This window comes from Camelus bactrianus, chromosome 8 (assembly GCF_048773025.1).
Source record: "Camelus bactrianus isolate YW-2024 breed Bactrian camel chromosome 8, ASM4877302v1, whole genome shotgun sequence".
Taxonomy (NCBI): domain Eukaryota; kingdom Metazoa; phylum Chordata; class Mammalia; order Artiodactyla; family Camelidae; genus Camelus; species Camelus bactrianus.
The window spans coordinates 39101899-39120279 of NC_133546.1; the positions used below are offsets into that span (position 1 = coordinate 39101899).

An 18381-nucleotide genomic window follows, 5' to 3' on the forward strand; every position below is an offset into this window, starting at 1 on the left:
TCAAAAGCAGAAAAAAATTTGTGTTTGTGCTATAAATTTGCTCTTATAAAAACATAAATATTATCTCTAAGTAAATATAAAATAACTTAAAATGCCTTATGATTGATGCTTGAGAAAATGTTAGCTCTTTAAAGAAGAATCTAATATATTAATAAATGTTTAAAAATCTTAAATAGGAAAAAAATAAAATTTATACCTCAAAAAATCAAAAGTTCAATTACACAATTCTTTGTTGATATGATGGATATCAGAAAGAAGTATTTACTAGTTTGACAAAGCACAATCTTTAGAGCCAGCTAAACCTGATTTAAATCCCAACATTGTTATTTTATAGTATCTGTGTGGCCTTGGCAAAGTCAATGATCTTTGAACTGTAGTTTCCTCATTTGTAAAACACAGTAATTCCAAGCTTGCATTGTCATTGTAAGGATAAGAGAGGGTGTGTGTGTTGTGCGTGTGTGTGCACATATGTGTGTGTAGTGCTCAATAAATAATAACTTTTAATTGCACTGCTGATTTTTGGATGCACTAAGCGATTAATTTCGTATTATTACAGACAGGGAGGTTGAAAGCACATTCATGTCTCCATTCATTCCGATATTTTATTTCATTTAATTCCCACACCAAAACTGATGGATAATGGCATGCCCAACTTATTGATGAAAAGCTGAACAATTCATCTAGCTACATATGGGAGCATGAGATTAAAGCTCAGATTTGTCCAACTTTAAACCACATGCTCTTAACCACTAGGCAAGGCTGCCTCTTGATAATAAAAAAAACTAAGGAAATTTCTTGGAAGTAAATAAAGACAGGAAAACCATCTTGCTAAGAATAATTACATCAAAACATTACCGATTGTGAAATACACAAACTCTGTATCTTGCTGTACTTTGTTTACATATGGAAAATTTCTTTCTCCCCATGATAGCAAAATACCAAAAATATAATATGCAAGTTATGCAAAGCAAATGCCATATCAGGAAGGTAGGAAAAAATTCAAACTGTTAATGCTATGCTCTTGGGCACATCTGCTCTTAGATATCAGGCAAATTGCCTGAAGTCACCACATATTGTTACAGAAACCCACTCACTGGAGCCTCACTGTGTCACAATGGACAAGTTAATGATTCATCCCTAATCCTAAAGGCTCCTTCTAGGATTAATTGACTTTCTCTGCAGCCTGCCTGCCTGTCCCCTTGTAGATCCTGTGAAGAGGATTTCTCTGCATTGCTTTGCCTCTTTTTCTACTATCTATCTACTTCAAACACTATCTAATCTTTTCTCTACCCACTCAACTCAGTAGGAATCAAATCCAGTAGAAATTAGCCAGTTAAATTGATTCTGCTTTGCAAAAAGCTGACTTGGTTAGAAGGAACAAGCCAATTTTGCCTTTTTCAACCTGGCATTTCATTTCTCAGGCCACAATACTGTTAACATGAACAGGAATCAATTAGGTAGACTTTAACTGATAATCTATTATGTAACAGACCACGGAAGAAATATTAAAATAGGTGTGACAAAGTCTTTATACTCAAAATATGATCTTTTGAGGGGAGGAGATAATTTTGCATGAAGACAGGTACCAAAAACTGCTATGAGGGCACAAAGAAAAAGCCTACAATAAATTAGGAGGCTCAGAAAAGATTCAAAAGAAGAGGAAGTTCATGAGACATTCTTTTAAATGGACAGGATTTCAACATACCTACAGGGGAAAGGACATTTTCCATGGAGGAAGACAGCATAATAAAAGAATGATGGCTGAGAGGTAAGCAAAGTGCACCAGGGAATAAATTGGTGCGGGCATAGGCTACATGCTGAAAAGTGAGAAGTAGAGACAAGGGAAGACAATGGTGGGACTAAATCATAACGGACCTTGAATGTTAAGGTGAGAAAAGTCTGTCTTGAGTAGGTGAAAGTGTCGGAGAATAATACTCATATGACTGAATCTGATCTTTAGAAGGTCAATTTTGAAGAACTGAATTGAGTAGACTGGAAAGCCAGAGTCAAGGCCAGGTTTTGGAAGTGAGAAAATGGAGAGAGACAGATTCAAGAGAATTCATAGAGTAGGATCTATGTTTTGGCAAGTGTCTAAGGCTGACCAGCCACCAGAAGAGTCACAAGTCACATGTGGGTACCGAGCACTTGAAATGTGACTAGTCTGAATTGTGATATGCTGTAGGTATAAAATACACACCGGATCTCAAATACTTGGTAGGAAAGAAAGAATGTAAAATATCTCATTACTACTTTTAGTTTTTATTATATAGTTAAAAGATATTGTTTTGGATTTGTTGGCTTAAATATTAAAATAATTTCCCCTGTTCCATCTTACTTTTTTAATGTGGCTATTAACAATTTTTGAATTAAATATATGGCCCCATTATGTTTCTTTGGACAAGGCTGAACTAGGTGTTAGGGCAGAATGTGACACTAGAAAAACTAGAAAATTAGTGGGAGAAGAGGGAAGAGGACTTGGTAGTGCTGTGACAGAGAAGCCAGTGGGAAAGTTTTATGTACTTATTTATTTTAAGAGGGCATTATCAGCAGGTTCAAATGCTCAACAGGTGCCAAGGAAGATGAGCAACAATAAAAATGAACCATTGAGTTTTTGCCCAGGTAAAGAAATGGACTAGGACAGAGGCATGTGATCAGTGGGAAGGGACGTGAGCAGACAGCTACTCTCAAGAAACAGCAAAGAGAAGAAAAATAACAGCGATCATGAAGAGTACAGCAGGTTTGAGATGATTTTATTTTTGTCAACATAGAAGAGATCTGGATATGTTTGTAGGCAGAAGGAAAGGAAAAACTAAAAATACAGCAGACAGAAGAAATACTGGATGAACAGGAACCTGTAACTGGGGGTTCTACAGAGATTGCCACAGGAGGAAAGAAGAGCTGAAGCTATCGAGAGAGAATGTGTCCATTTCTGGTGTACAGCATACTGCTTCAGTCATACATGAACATACATGTATTTCATTTTCATATTCTTTTTCACCATAAGTTGCTACAAGATATTGAATACAGTTCCCGGTGCTATACAGTATGAACTTATTCATCTATTATATATATATTAGTATCTGCAAATCTTGCCACATCAGAAGTTGACAGAACATTGTAAACTGAGTATACTTCCTAAAGTAAAAAAGAAAGAGAGAATATGTTGACTGCTTATTTTATATTTCTATTGAGTCATTTGTGCATATCATTTGTCTTGAAGGGAAAAGAAGGGAATATTCAGGGATTATTATCTGGGAAAGAAAACCAGAGGAAGACTCTGGACCACGCTTCAACCTCTGGTTTTGGCCTTGCTCTTTGGAGGTGTTGTGGATTCTGTCTGATCACTTGTGGAGCCACATGCATTTCCCTATTATGTCAGTGGTACCTTCAGCAGTGGCTTTAAGATTATGCAAATGAGTCATTTAAATTACCTCATCAGAAAAAAATAATATATTGTGATTTTTCTGTGTAAATTTTGCTTTTTAAACATTATTCTAAAATCCACTTATATTTCTTTTTAGTTCTCACTGTTGGTAAAAAGTCTCCTTTATCAAGAAGAGACTACCAGAGGGGAGGGTATAGCTCAGTGGTAGAGTGTGAGCTTAGCATGTACAAGGTTCTGAGTTCAATTCCCAGTACCGCCATTAAAAAGAATTTTAAAATACATAAACCTAATTACCTCCCCACCCCCGAAAAAAAGAATACCTAGTTCAAATCACTGATAAAGACAATACTTATTTTACATTGTGTCAGTCCTCATGTGCAGAGTATCATATGTAAGATCTGATATGTGCTCATCAGCATGTCTTACTTTGAATGGCCTCTTGTTCCAAGACGCCGGGTCGTCAAGAGGGGGAATTTTTGACGAATTGTCTAAAAAGAAAGTCAATTACTTTAGTTTTTAGAAAGTGTATGACTCTATTGCAAGCCTCTCATAACCAATTAATTCTAGCAAGCAAATGTTGAACTTTGAGTAAATATTTAGTCTGGAAAAAGTAATATCATACACATATTGATAAGCAATGATACATCAGCAAAGGGAGAGAGGTACTTTTTTGATGAAATTGTTCTACTGTCCTTTTCTCAATTTCCAAATCAGATCATACAGATACCTGCTCTTGCTTGATGCTACTACCAATGCAATTGTTACTTTATTGACGTACCTTGTAGGAATATTTGGGCTTCTTTATAATAATTCTATGTGATACTGAGCCACAATTAAATATCTATCTCCAATCCTGCAAGTTTCTCTGACTTACCAGATAGCCACAGCAGTGTTTGAAATTTTTTCTTTTCTATGTTTCTTTCTCTAAGTTGGCTAAAAATTAACATCTGATTAAAGAACAAAAATCTCTTCTACTTAAAACAGGAGTTTTAACCTGCATTTTAGGAGATCCATATACGATCTCCTAAAGGCTCCATGGCAAACGTTATATATGTGTTAATTTCTTGGGGACTGGTTCTGTAGTTTTTAGTAAGAGTCTCAAGGTGTTTCATGACTCCGCAAAGAGTCAATTTAAGTATTACTGCCATAAGGTAGACTAATAAAATATTAAAGCTAAAATGGATATTAGAAGTTGTCTTATGCAATCTCCTCATTTTATAGAACAAGCAAACTGAGTTTTGAGGAGGTTAAGTGCTTTTCAGATGTCACAACAAATTAGAGTCTAGGCTAGAACCTAAATCACTGGGTTACCATGCATTTACCACACTGTGTCCTATAAATAAATAGGTTCCCAAAATAAATAAATAAATAATTTTATTAAAAAAAAAAAAAAAACAACTGAGAAGCTAGACCATACTAATCATTATTTTCTAGACAATGAGTCCCTCTACAGGTTAGAATTTGGATTTCAGTTTGTAAGAGAGGCAATATTTGAAATCTAAGCTTCCTACAGTTTTTCTGGGATATCCGAGGTTCTTAGACAATAGGGTAGGACAAGATTCTCAAAAGACAAGGTTTTCCCAAGAGACTGATATTGTTTCCTGATTCTCCAAATGAAATCAACATGTATAAGTACAGTAAGTGTCATTACATAGATTCCCATCCTAACCATACAGGGTGGGTAAGAAGTTTTTTAAATGAGAGAAATTCAACCAGTCCCATCACAACATCTTGGAGTTTAGGGTATAAATATACACATAGTGAAACGGAGAATTAGGAGAGCAATTGATGAAACAGAATAAACACAATCACCAATTACATCAACAAGATACTTGTCATCTCCACGTAATTTTGCTTCTCAGTACAGACTATAACATACTCTTTAATGTGTCCCTCGTAGAAGGGAAATATTACTGCTCAAAAGGAGTTTCTGATTAGTTAGGGTTCTAATATTCAATACATATAGTAGTTCAAGGTAAAACAAATAGTAGGGAATATCAAGGTAAAACACATAATAGTTCCAAATACAACCCTTAAGATATTTCATTTACAAACTAGATTTCTTAATAATCTGTAAGAAAACTTTCTCAGGTGAATCTGTTTCCATACTGTGACTTCAGTTGTAAGGTGGTATAGCCAATATGTGCCACTTACCTTTCCAAAGGTGGCTGCACAGGCTGGTTCCAATTTCTCTTTCCTGCAGAAATCTAAATAGTGTGCATAAAGGATGCACCGGGGTAAGCAAACTCCTTCACATACAATGTAGTTCTCTTCAAGCCTAAGAAAAAGAGCAAAAATTTAAGTCAAACTTTTCTTTTATTTCCTCCCTTTCTCCCCTCTCATTGATTTAGTGCTCCTTTTGAATACATACTATATGAATGAGATCATGAGCAGACAAGAGTAGACTTATTTTATTCTGGATATTATTAAAAATCAGACCACAAGGATTAAAATCAGAAGAGCAAGAACTCCAATGAACACCTGCTAGCACAATTAAAATACAGTGGCTAAGCTAAAACCACTCCTGCCTGGTCCATATCCCAAAGAATAGGTCTTACTTCTATGTAAATCCTCATTGTTCATCACGGTTTGTTCTGTGATATACAAATATGAACAGTGAAATTGAAGGTGACGGGTTTTAAAAATAACATTCTCAACTCTAAAGGGCTGCCAGGCTTCAGTTTGGCAAATGCCTACAATCTCCTAGTTTCACTCAAACTAGTTCTGAACCATGAATAGTTACGGAAGCATGGTAATGCATTTATTTGCAAAATACATAAATTCACTTCACTGGAGTCTGAAATGGTAGTGATCTATTTCTATCCTTACACCTTTCTGCTGTAATCAGTTCTGTAATAATTGCCTAAAAGATCCTGTACACTTGAAATATAGATGTCTTCAAACATATATAAAGTCAGCTCTATAGTTTATACATAATTATATAAACTTTGAAGATTTAGAGGTAATTCTACTTAATTTGGATGTCTGCAATTGCAATTAAACACAATTTATGGAGATGTAGTAACATATACTTAAGTGTTATAAACATCTGAACAGCAATCAAGAAATCAGAACTTGTAGATTTTACTCCTAATTTTTCTAACATTTCAGTATGATTTTGGTTAAAATTTACTTATACCTTTTTATGTATAGTAAAATCATAATCATTACTATGTAAGAACAACACAATATAGAATATGAATTCAGATTGAAATTGAGTGGAACTCCTCAAGACTTCTGATTTAACAGGTCCAAAAGTGCATGAGATAAAAGCTTCAGGACACATCTCCTAAGCAGGTAAAGGATCCATTTTTCTATGACAGAGGGAAAAAAAGAACCAAAGCCAGGTAAAACTTGCATACATAAATGCAAACACCTAGCTGAAAACTGAAGTTACTCAAGCAGATTTTTCATTTTCATTTTCAATTCTACCTTTTAACATCCCCACCATAATCTATAATGTTAAGAGAAAATTATCATTAATATAAATAACTCACTTAGGTTTTTTAAAAAAATTATAATACTTTTTTAGGAGAGAGTGTGGAAAATTCAAACAAAAAGAACAACATTTTATAGTTTCAAGAATATGAAAATTATTAAGAAATATTCAACTATTTAAAATTATATTTTAATGACACATGTAATAATGCCTACTTTTCACCTGGCTATTTTGATGTAGGCACTGTCTTTGTCTTCAAAATACTGAATAATCCTAGACATAAGCATAATTTTATGTATGATTTTTTTCCTTTAATTCTAAGCATTTATAAAATGAAAACCCATTTGTTTCCATTCAAAACTGAATAATAAATGTGATCATTCAAAAAACCACAATATCTCTGAAATCAAAACCTTTTGCCCCAATTATCCTAATGAATATAGTTGTATCCTAAATATTTCAGATAATTGGCTCAATCACTCACTGCTCTAGTGTGTTCTTAACCAGTAAATGTGATATCAACTTCAACAGTTAAGCCATGGCTTTAGAATATTTAGTTTATATTTCAAGTATTTGAAAGAGTTAAGGACATAAACACAAAAATGTAGTATATGCAAATTGTAACTCAATGTTAAAATAAAATGCACTAGTTTTTTTAAAGACACTATTTTTTCTACTATATTCTTCTAAAGTTTATATCATAATTTGCATATAAACAGATTATGTAACTAATCAGTAAATAGATCTTTTACCTTATTTGCATGTTATTTGGAATTTGGAAGGAAATTTAAATTTCTATTTCTTCACACAATATAAGTAAGTTTAATATTATGTTTTTACTTTAGATTCCTCTTCCTTTTAGAACAATATTACAAAATGTTCTGCATACGTAGAGAGACTACTGATAAACTCTTGGTTTTAAAAGATTTTCCATAAAATCCAATTAGTGAAATATCACTATAATACATCATATATGACTGGTACTATAAAATTAGTTGAACATTTATTTAAAATAATAGCAACATCTTAACTGACTTTTCTGTCTTCTAGTTCAAACACATTTCATCTAGTTCAAACACATGGCCAATACACAATTTTTAATATGCCTTCTATGGATAAAGGTACTGTTAAGATCCTTCCTCCTTTTGTTTTTAAGAACCAAGCTTTCTAAACATAACACTACCAAATAATAAATATATAAGGACTGAACTGATTGCATATTAAGCAAATAAGTCCATAAAAACATTCCTTATTGCTTACATTTGAAGAAATTATAGTTTCAGTCAATAATGAACAAAGTGTATTGCAGATCATTTTTCATCAGTACTAGAATATGTCTCTGTACCAAATAGTCTGTGAAAACAATTTTTGAATAAATTTCTAATTGCTCTGTTAAATTTTCCCCCAAAAAGTCTGAAGGAGAAGCAAATTGAGAAAAGCATAGAATCTGAAAATACTGACTTAAAAATTCAACAGGTGCTTAAGGGTACCCCTGTGGGCCAGTCTTACCACTGCAGAGTGAGCTGAGTCTGTTTCTTTTTATCCTTCATGATCTGTGTGATGGTTTTCTTCTGAGAGAGGTGTGGGTCGGTTGCTTTGATTTTGCTGTCGTGATTGTCCGCATCCTCTTCTTCAGAGGAAAAGTTACCGTTGCTTAAATGCATTTCTGATTATAAGTTAAAAAGACGATAATCAGAATATAAAATCAATTCAGTAGCTTCTAAATGTACCCTGGCGTCAAACGGGGTGGCCTATGGCGGGTTGGGAGGAGAGCTCTGTAAAATCCCTTAGAATTTCTAGTTGACACTTTCCTAGGGGAAATACAAAGATCGGGACAGGACATTACACATATATGTACGTTTGGGTTGTGTGTATTTTTATTACTGGATGCCCTTTATAGAATATATCCGCGTCCCAATCATGTCTCGGGAGCGGGCAGAGCACTCACCTGATTTAACTCCCACCAGCAGCTCCGGGTCGTTCCCTTTCTCCCCGCTGCCCAGCGCGCCCCCGGGCTGCGCTTCAGCCGCCAGGTACACCCTTTCTTCGGGGTAAACGAGCAAACCCGTGCCCAGGAGCTGCACACAGCACTCCTCCTGGACTTCAGGGGAAACTTGTGGAGAAGCCTGCGCCTGTAGGAAGGCGTCTTCCAGCTCCGGGACCTTGGCCATCCTCCTGGCCGCCGAGCCTTGGGCACCCGCCGCTGGACCGGCTCCCTGCCGAGCCCCGATCCCGGGGCGGGGCTGGGCGGGGCGGGGCCCGGGCCCCGGGGCCTCTGGGGCGGGGGCGGAGGCCGCGGGCTCGGGATCCCCGGGCGTCGTGGGGAAGGAAGGCCGGGCACAGGTAAGCTCAGACCGCCCTGGGAGCCGGGTGGGCAGAGGCAGGACTGCTTTTCTCCACCTGTTTGCCACCCGGCCAGATGCTCAACTCGGAACTCACTTCCTCACCTGCGCCCATCGAGCCCGTGCACTGGACTCCCATTTCCCACATCTCCTCCCCCTTTTTCCTCCCCTTCTCTCATCTTGCGCTGGGACGGAGGACCCTATTCACACCCAAAGCCCCCAGAGAGAACCGAGGAAGCTCCTCTGTCATCTCCGGGGGGAAAGCAGCTGTCCCCATCCCTACTCCCGGGAGACAACGATGCATCCGCGGACAGCCTTGACTCGGCACGCCCGGGCCAGGAGAGGAGGAACCAAAGCACCGCTCACTCTCTGCACAAGGGCTGGTTTGATTTATTCCTGGAGAAATCCTAGGGGTTGGTGGGGGCTATTATCGATAACTTGGGGACAGACACCATCGAGTCCACAAGTGTCCAGACTGCCCTGCTTGCGGGCACAGAATGCCAGGCCTCTCCGCCCTCCAGGGACTGGCCCTGAGCTTGAAGGAAAATGTGCATTCGCTTCCTACATATTCTGTAATTTAAACGCATCCCTTCGGACTCATCTCTTACGCTTAGCGGTCGTGCCGTGGACGTTTGCTGCTATGAAAAATGAAATCTCCACATTTTATTTCCAATTCAAAATGGCAAGAGAGTCGCGCGGTTTAAAATACCTTGTTCGCTCTTTAAGAAGGAGAAGTCAGTAGACTTGGGGTCTGTTTTGCCTGCCTGCCACATAATCTTTCCTTCCATCTTCTGTTCATTTGACAGATACGCCCTGTGCTTACTATACTCTTGGTGTTCTCCAGAAAGAGCAAGAATCCCGCTTTGGCTCACAGTGCCTCACCACAAACTACAACCTGTCATCTTCGCTTGGAGCATTAGAAAGTGAAATCACCCCTGAATTTTAGCTTAATATTAAACTATGTTACATTGAAATATAACATTAAAAAATGGGACCCAAGGTGGTGTATGGCTGAAGGGTGAAGTAGGGGGAGGAGTAATGTGTTTTAAGAGCATTACCTTGCCTAAGTAGCCAAGATTGTGAATGTATTTGCCCCTTCCCCATTTTCAGCACCACTTGCTGGGAAAGGCACCACCTCTCTGTCAAAGGTTTTCTCCTTACCTGGTACCTCCAGCAGCTGGGTCCAGACTGGGGCCATCCACCCATCCACACACCCAAAGCTCTGAGGCTGTCCTACCACCACTACTCCCTACAACCCTGCCTATCAATCTCCTCCACTCAGTTCCCCCCGAAGCCTCAGAGCTCTCTCAGTCCATGGTGCTTAGCTCTACAACATTAAAGTTTAGAATGTTCTTCTTTACAAAGACACCCTCAGACTCATTCTGTAAAGTCATAGTGGTTCACTGTCTGTACACAAAGACTCTGCCCATTTGTATCATACATTCAGAAGAAAAACATACAGGAAAATCACTGGGATTTAAAAAAATTATTTTAAATGCCACTTGATAGCCAGGTTGTGTGTGTGTGTGTGTGTGTGTGTGTGTGTGTGTAAGTCATACAGACACTAAGTGAATATCTGGCAATAACCCAGTTGAATTGATCAGCGAAAACACAAAACATTTAACACCCTCCGTGAACTTTTTGCCTTCATTTTGAGTAAACTCTGACTAACAAAATTAATGTAAGTTATTTGTACTTCTGAGAATCTGAAAGACCTGTAATAAGTAAAGAAATTGAATCAGTAATAAAAACACTTCCAACATATAACAGCTCAAGATGAGATGGTGTCAATGTTGAATTATACCAAATGTTTAAAAAAGAGTTAATGCTAATCTCTCTCAAACTTGTGAGATGAAGTAAAAGCGGTGCTCTGAGCCAGGGGGAAAAAGCTGTTACCATCCTAAGTTGCCATTTGTAATTATTAATAATTAATCTGAGGTCATGAGAACAATGTTGTGGAGTCATAATAGTAATAAGAAGTCATAAAACTTAGGCAGGAAAATAGGTAAGTATGGAGAATGATCTTTTAAAATTGTGATTCTTAACATTTTGTTTTTGATACTCCCATTAAGGAATTTATGTAACCCATAGATTCTCTCCCCAGAAGAAAACAAAAGCACATGAATACACCAACATACAGATATACAAAATTCTGCATGCAATTTGACAGATCCCAAATAAAAAACATCTGAAAAAAAAATTTATTCTGTTTGAAGAAAGTAGCACAATGATATATGAAAAAGGAAATTCTTGAAAGTTCCCAAATGACAGTATCTCCATGACTGGAGGCACCACATTAAAGAGGAAAGAAAGGAAGAGGAATTTGGAGTCAGGTACATTTGCTCTCATTCTCTTTGTGACTCTGGGCACTTAATCTTTCTTTTTCTCTAAACTGGAAAAAAATAGTACCTAACAGTAGCAGACTTTGTGGGTGCTTGCCCAGATCCTCTTGGGTCCCCTCACATTTTCTAAGCACCCTTTCTCCAGCTTCAACTTCCTTTTGTTTCCAGGAACCAGCTCCACCACCACCACCATCACCACCCGAAAGAGACTCTTATTTGGAGGAACTGCCCTTGGCTACCAGACCATCATTGCTCATGGGCAGAAAGAGCCCAAGTACCTCAGAGTTTATATATCCCGTGGTGGTCAGTCCTTAGCCAATGACTGATGATTAAGTAGAATATAAATGTCACTCACTGACCTCATGGTGGATAAATCTTAGTTGCAGTTTATAATCCAGAGCTCCTCTGAGGGATCAGGCTGAAGCATCCTCTGCTGGACAGTTCCTAGAATCCCATCCTTGTTTGGCTTCTTCCCCTTCTCTGTCCTGCTACCCTAACTCTATCTGTTTCTTCTAGGAACAGTTTCTTAAAAATCACACTTGTAGATGATCGCTTGACCCATGTTCTGCTGACATAAGACACCAGATTATAGGGTTGCTGTAAGAATTAAATAACACTATAAAAAAGAAACTAATGCAGTGCCTGGAATAGTAAGCACTCAATAAAAGGTATCTAATAATTTTATTCTGAAACTTTAGATCCCTTATAGTGGTCAAGGAAAGAAATTTTCTCTCTTTTGTTGGCAGAATGATTCTGAGAAACCTCTTGCTCCTTGCCTAGACAATTTCTGGGCTTAGTATGATCTGGAGTGATGATATAATATAAAAATTTTTTCTGTGAAAGTTCATGTCTCACCTAATTTTTTTCTGTTCATCAGGATTACTTTTAAATAAATAAGGTACTTTTTTACCTTCAGGTAATAAATTTCATGTTGTTGCTGCTTTCAAATAAAAGTAAGATCAGTTATGAACCTAACGACAGACCCCCACCCCGCAAATACATGAAACAAATCCTAATTTTGATAAAGGTGCCAAGACCATTCAATGAAAATAGAATAGCCTTTTCAACAAATGTTGCTGAAACAATTGGATACTCACATGTAAAAGAAACCCTTTCCACGTGAATTTGAAACTCTCCTTCACGCTATATATAAAAATTAATTCAAAGTGGATCAAAGACTTAAATATAAAAGCTAAAATTGTCCAGCTCTCAGAAGGAAACCTAGATGTAGATCTTTATGACCTGGGATTAAGCAAATATTTCTTTAATGTGACACCAAAAGCAAAAGCAACAAGCAAACAAAAATGTGTGAATCAAAGAACTCTATCAAGAAAGTGAAAGAAAATACACTCAGTTGCAGAACACTTAAAAATCATCTATCTGATAAAGGTCTAGTGCCCAAAATATACAAAGAATTCTTATAATTCATCAATCGAAAGATAGTAGGCCAATTTATAAATGGCCAAAATTTGAAAAGCCATATCTCCAAAGAAGATAAACAGATAGCCAATAAGTACATGAAAAGATGTTCAATATCATTTTCATGGTGAAATACAAATTACAACCACAATGAGCTAGCATTTCAGTCTCACTAGGATGGCTATAATTTAAAAAAAAAAAAAGAAAAGAAAATATGGAGAAACTAGAAGCTTCATACATAACTAGCGAGCATGTAAAATGGAGCAACTGTGGAAAACAGTTTGGCAGTTCCTCAAAAAATTAAACATAGAGTTACCATATGATCCAGTAATTCCATTCCTAGGTATTCACCCAAGAGAACTGAAAATACATGTTCCCCCAAAACATGTATACAAATGTTTATAGAAGAATTATGCATAATAGTAAAAGGAGATACAACCCAATGTCCATCAACTGTTGAGTAGATAAATAAAATGTGTATTCATAAAAGGAATGTTACTCAGCTATAAAAAACAATGAAGAATTGATATACGCTACAATATGGGTGAAACTTGAAAACATAACAGTAAGTGAATGAAGTCAAATATAAAGGCCACCTATTGTTTGATTCCATTTCTATGAAATGTTCAGAATAAGCAAATCCTTAAAGACAGAGAGTAGATTAGTGATTGCAAGGGACTGGAGGTAAGAGGTAATGGGAAATGACTATGTAGTGGATACAGGGTTTCTTTTTAGGGTAATGAAAATGTTCTAGAATTAGTGTTGATGGTTGCACAACATTGTGAATATGCTAAAAGCACTGGATTGTACACTTTAAAAGGGTAAAAGTGTTGAATTTTATCTCAAAAAAGAAAAAAATGTTTAAATAGTCAAGTTCATGTTATAAGGATGTCATACCTGATAAGAATGATTACTTAGTCCAAGACCTTTCTATGAAGAAAATTTACAAAGTTTGGATAAACTTCTTAGGCTCTTCTTAAAATATAAGCTATTAGTTTTGCTATTGTCCTGTAAATTTCAACTAATTATGTCTCTATTCTTTCTTCAAGTATAATTTCGCCATCTTTCAGTCTTAATTGTGCCATGTATTTTTCTTTCTTTCGATACTACAAATCAATGTAAGAGGTGAATTAATTTGGTAGAAAGTCAGGAAAGGGATTTTTTAGAAAGCTATAGCTGGATTCCATCTGGTCAGTGATCAGGGCCAGAAAAGGGAGTGCGCATTTGTAAGTGGGTAAATGGCAGGTACTAATGTTGCTTAAGGCAGAATCAGCATTGCCTGGTGACAAATGGACAGTTCTTTCATGGAAAAGTTATTTCCCAGGTTGCAATCTTTAAGAACTATCAAGGAAAATAAGAAATACTTTCTATGTAAAGTATTTGTTCAGCTCCTTGCTTGACCCTGCACAAGAACTCACTATAGTCATTGCCAAACACAATTAACCAGTTTCCTGAGTAACAGCTACCTCTTACCACCATTATTCCCAAGACAGATAGAGACTTAAACTTGAATTGGGGTCCAGAGCTAATAACTCAGTCCTGAACCAGAAAGTGTCTCCATTGAGAGAGTGTTGCTGAAATGCATTCAAGTGACTAGACATTTCATTAGATTTTCCTTAGGGCTGTGAAGAGATACTCTTCTTGCCTTGTAACTCTCCATACTATAAATCCTACTGCGTGACTGATGCTAATAGGTTTACTTTTTATTTGCTATGTTTAGAAAAAGTAGAATTGCCAGGATAGAGAGTACATAGATCCTTGTTACATTACTCTCTTTACTTCTCTCTACATTAAAATTGTTTCAAAATAAAATTTAAAAAGCAAGGTAAATTTCTTTCTTTAGTAAAAGTTGACCTATATGTTTGTAAATAAAACACTTCTCGCTTCTCTTGCTGATATTGGAAACCCTGAGACACCACCATGTGGCCAAGCCCAGGCTAGCTTGCTGGAGACATTTCAGACCCATCCCTCCAACTGACAGCCAGAATTAATCAATAGCAAGAACCAACTGCCAGACATGCACAGGATTTAAATGAAGTCCTTCTAAAATAACCATCCTCCAGCTGACTTGCCAGCTGAGTGCAGATTCATGAGAGTCTTGGTGAAGCTCAGCCCAGCTGAGCTCAACTCGAATTGCCAATCCATAAAACTGTGCACTATTAAATGATTGTGGCTTTAAGCCAGTACAGTTGGAGATGATTTGTCACACATCAGAAACTCACTGATTATAGCCTTGCATATCACAAAAAGTTGGTTGAACTTTAAGACACAAAAGTAGCAGTAGCTTATAGGAAAAGTAATTTGATAAGTATGTGTGGAGCAATTTTTTATTTTTTTCTTTTTCATGGGGTTTTCAATTTGTGGGGTTTTTTTTTTTGGATGAGGAAAACTCAAAAGTGGGGGAGATTTTAAATAATAAAACTTACTTCAAATGGTTCAAATAAAGATCAAATGCAATAATATACACAAAAAAAGCAAATGAAAAATAACTGTTACCTTATAAGACTGTGTAGACTGTGTACTTTCTTTTTTAATCTGATTTTTTAAAGAAGTTCACACAAGTGAGTATACACAGACACAGATCTACACATACATCTCATTTTGGGGGGAAAACAACATGGGGTGTCCAGTATACTCTAAAACGGCTCTCTAAAGTTTCTGCTACAGGTAGAATGTAATTTTCATAGGCAAATCTGTCCTTCTACCCCCAAACCCAAGGAACTGTGCAGTTGCTTCTCTGAAGTGAAGTGTCCATACAGAGACACACTTTATGGGTATAAACAGATTAAGTTCCAAGTATGAACCTTAAATCCTTCAAATAAATAAAGCATGTTTGAGGCCTACACAAACTCTGTTCAGCTTCAGACTTTTTAGTTATAGTATTATATTTACCACATATTTTCCTATTGGCCTTGGGGCTGAAGTGCCTATTATTACAGATAAATAAATTATGTGCTAAGATATGCCATTTTATAAACAATTTAATTTAAAAATATAGTGTGTAGTATAAAGATAAAGACAGGACGGTACAGTCTCCCAAGGCAAAAGAAATAAAAGCAAAAATAAACAAATAGGACCTAATCAAATTTATAAGCTTTTGCACAGCAAAAGAACCATAACAAAACGCAAAGACAACCTACAGAATGGGAGAAAATTTTTTACATAATGAGACCAATAGATTGACAAGGACTTACTTTTCAAAATATACAAACAGCTCATACAGCTCAATATATTTAAAAAAAAAAAGGGCAGAAGACCTAAATAGACATTTCTCCAAAGAAGACCTCCAGATGCCAATAGGCATATGAAAAGATGCTTATTAACATTGCTAATTATTAGAGAAATGCAAATCAAAGCTACAATGAGGTATCACCTCACAAGAATGGCCATAATCAAAAAGTCTACAAATAATAAATACTGGAGAGGGTATGGAGAAAAGGGACTCCTTCTATACTGTTGGTAGAAATGTAGATTGGTGCAGCCACTATGGAGAACAGCATGAAGGTTACTTAAAAAACCAAAACTAGAGTTACCATATGGTAAGTCCACTCCAGCAATTTCACTCCTGGGATATACCTGGAAAAGATGAAAACTCTAATTTGAAAAGATACTTGTGCCCTGGTGTTCATAGCAGCGCTATTTACAATACCCAAGACATGGACGCAAGCTAAGTGTCCATAACAGATGACTGGATAAAGAAGATGTGATATATACATATATACATATATGTATACATATAATGGAATATTATTCAGCCATAAAAAAGAATGAAATAATGCCATTTACAGCAACATGGATGGACCTAGAGATTACTGTACTAAGTAAAGTAAGTAAAAGACAAATATGATATCACTTATATGTCAAATATAAAAAATGACACAAATGATCTTATTTACAAAATAGACTTTTTTTTATGATACATAATTCATCAATTTATTTTAAGCTTTTCAATTAAGAGGAGAGATGAGTGCACACACTTGTTTGTTGTTTTTTTGGTACCTGCTAAATAACAAGTGAAAGGAAATCTAAAGTTAGAAACCAAGTGAAATGAATGATTCAGGAAGGGGAACCACCTGTCAGAGGGGAAAAAAAAGAGGCAATGATTTGGAAAGATACTAAGAAAATGTGGAAATACTAGTCTTTTAAAAAAGGAATCACTTTGCTATAAACCTGAGACTAACACAACACTGTAAATCAACAATACTTCAATAGAAAAAAAAAAGACAGTAAACTGCTTCATGTCATACCAACGTTCATCTGGGAGAAATGGGCAAAATGAGAATGCTTTTTAGTCCTAAAATTCCCATCATAACAAAGCAAATAATTGAAATTAAAAGATGTACATTATAAGTATGAATTTTTAGTCTTGTTTGATCTGCTATCATGGACAATATAGAAGAAATTAGATGATCTGAAATTCAAGGCAGCACACATGATTTATCATAATTTTATCCTTAATTTTTTTAATCAATAGCTGACTCCAAACCTGTTTTTCTTCTAGGTATACTTCTGTATATCATCACCTAGTTGTGAAATACACTCTAAATGACTCCCTTACTTAGAATTCTTATTTCATGAATACTGAAGATTGTAGCTTTCATTTTTCCTCAGCCTTTCAATTTTTTGTATTTTATGAAACTGACATGTGGATATACTAATTGTAATCACTTCACTGTATATCATAATTTGACTAATAAACACTAGTAATTTTGATAAAATACATTGCTTTTTAAATGTAATACTGAAATCAATAACTCTTTTCAGAACTCATGTAATTCCCTCAAGCTAAACAAGATTAGTTTTGCTTAAATCACTGATTTTATAACTTGTCACCGAATGGAATGGATACTATGCCTACTAACTCCAGTTTGTGTATCTAAGACTGTGTGTACTATGTATTTATTCCTCATCCCTCACATGGTCTGAAAGCTTTTGAGCTCAATATATCATCTTTACTGAACTATTTATCAATTGGAGGAGCTGAGTAAATGTTACTCTTTCCATAACATATTGCTTTTGGGTGCCAGTAAAGGATAAATAACGATAGAATAACGTAATAAGTAAGTAAACATTAGGTCAAGAGAAGAGGTAAGTGGTTAGATCCAATGTGAGGTTTAAAAGGGTGGTTTCTGAAGTTGGACCATCTGCACCTGAATTACCTGAAGTACACATGAAATAGGCAGATACCTAAATCAGAACCAGGGAATCACTGCATAAAATGGATTTTACCAGTATGGCGTCATACATTTCTCACATTAAGACAAGGAAAATTGGCTTTTTGAAGACATGAGGTTTATGTCTAAACCTAAGCCACAGTCTAAAATCTTAGAAACATAATAAAGGCTGCTATCAGCCAAATTATAATCGAGCATTGGCTTGTTCCGAAAAACAATGTGGAGGACGGAGTCAGAGGAAGGAGGAGGGGACGCAAGTATGGAGGGGAGGTTGAGGAAT

At 36.2% G+C, this 18381-nt stretch overlaps 1 protein-coding gene across 3 annotated transcripts in view; it reads right to left on the bottom strand.

Moving 5' to 3' along the window:
- Positions 1–18381, bottom strand: part of RFX6 (regulatory factor X6) — a 107170-nt gene that overhangs the window by 38541 nt on the left and 50248 nt on the right. For 2 of the 3 annotated variants that reach the window (XM_074368451.1, XM_074368450.1), the window contains 4 exons: positions 8773–16503; positions 8334–8490; positions 5540–5663; positions 3812–3873 (listed from right to left, as the gene is read on the bottom strand). In XM_074368451.1, coding sequence (XP_074224552.1) covers positions 3812–3873; positions 5540–5663; positions 8334–8490; positions 8773–8995 — 566 coding nt within the window. In that variant the 5' untranslated portion in view covers positions 8996–16503. The remainder of the gene's footprint in view (positions 1–3811; positions 3874–5539; positions 5664–8333; positions 8491–8772; positions 16504–18381) is intronic. The other variant, XM_074368452.1, reaches the window with a different exon arrangement.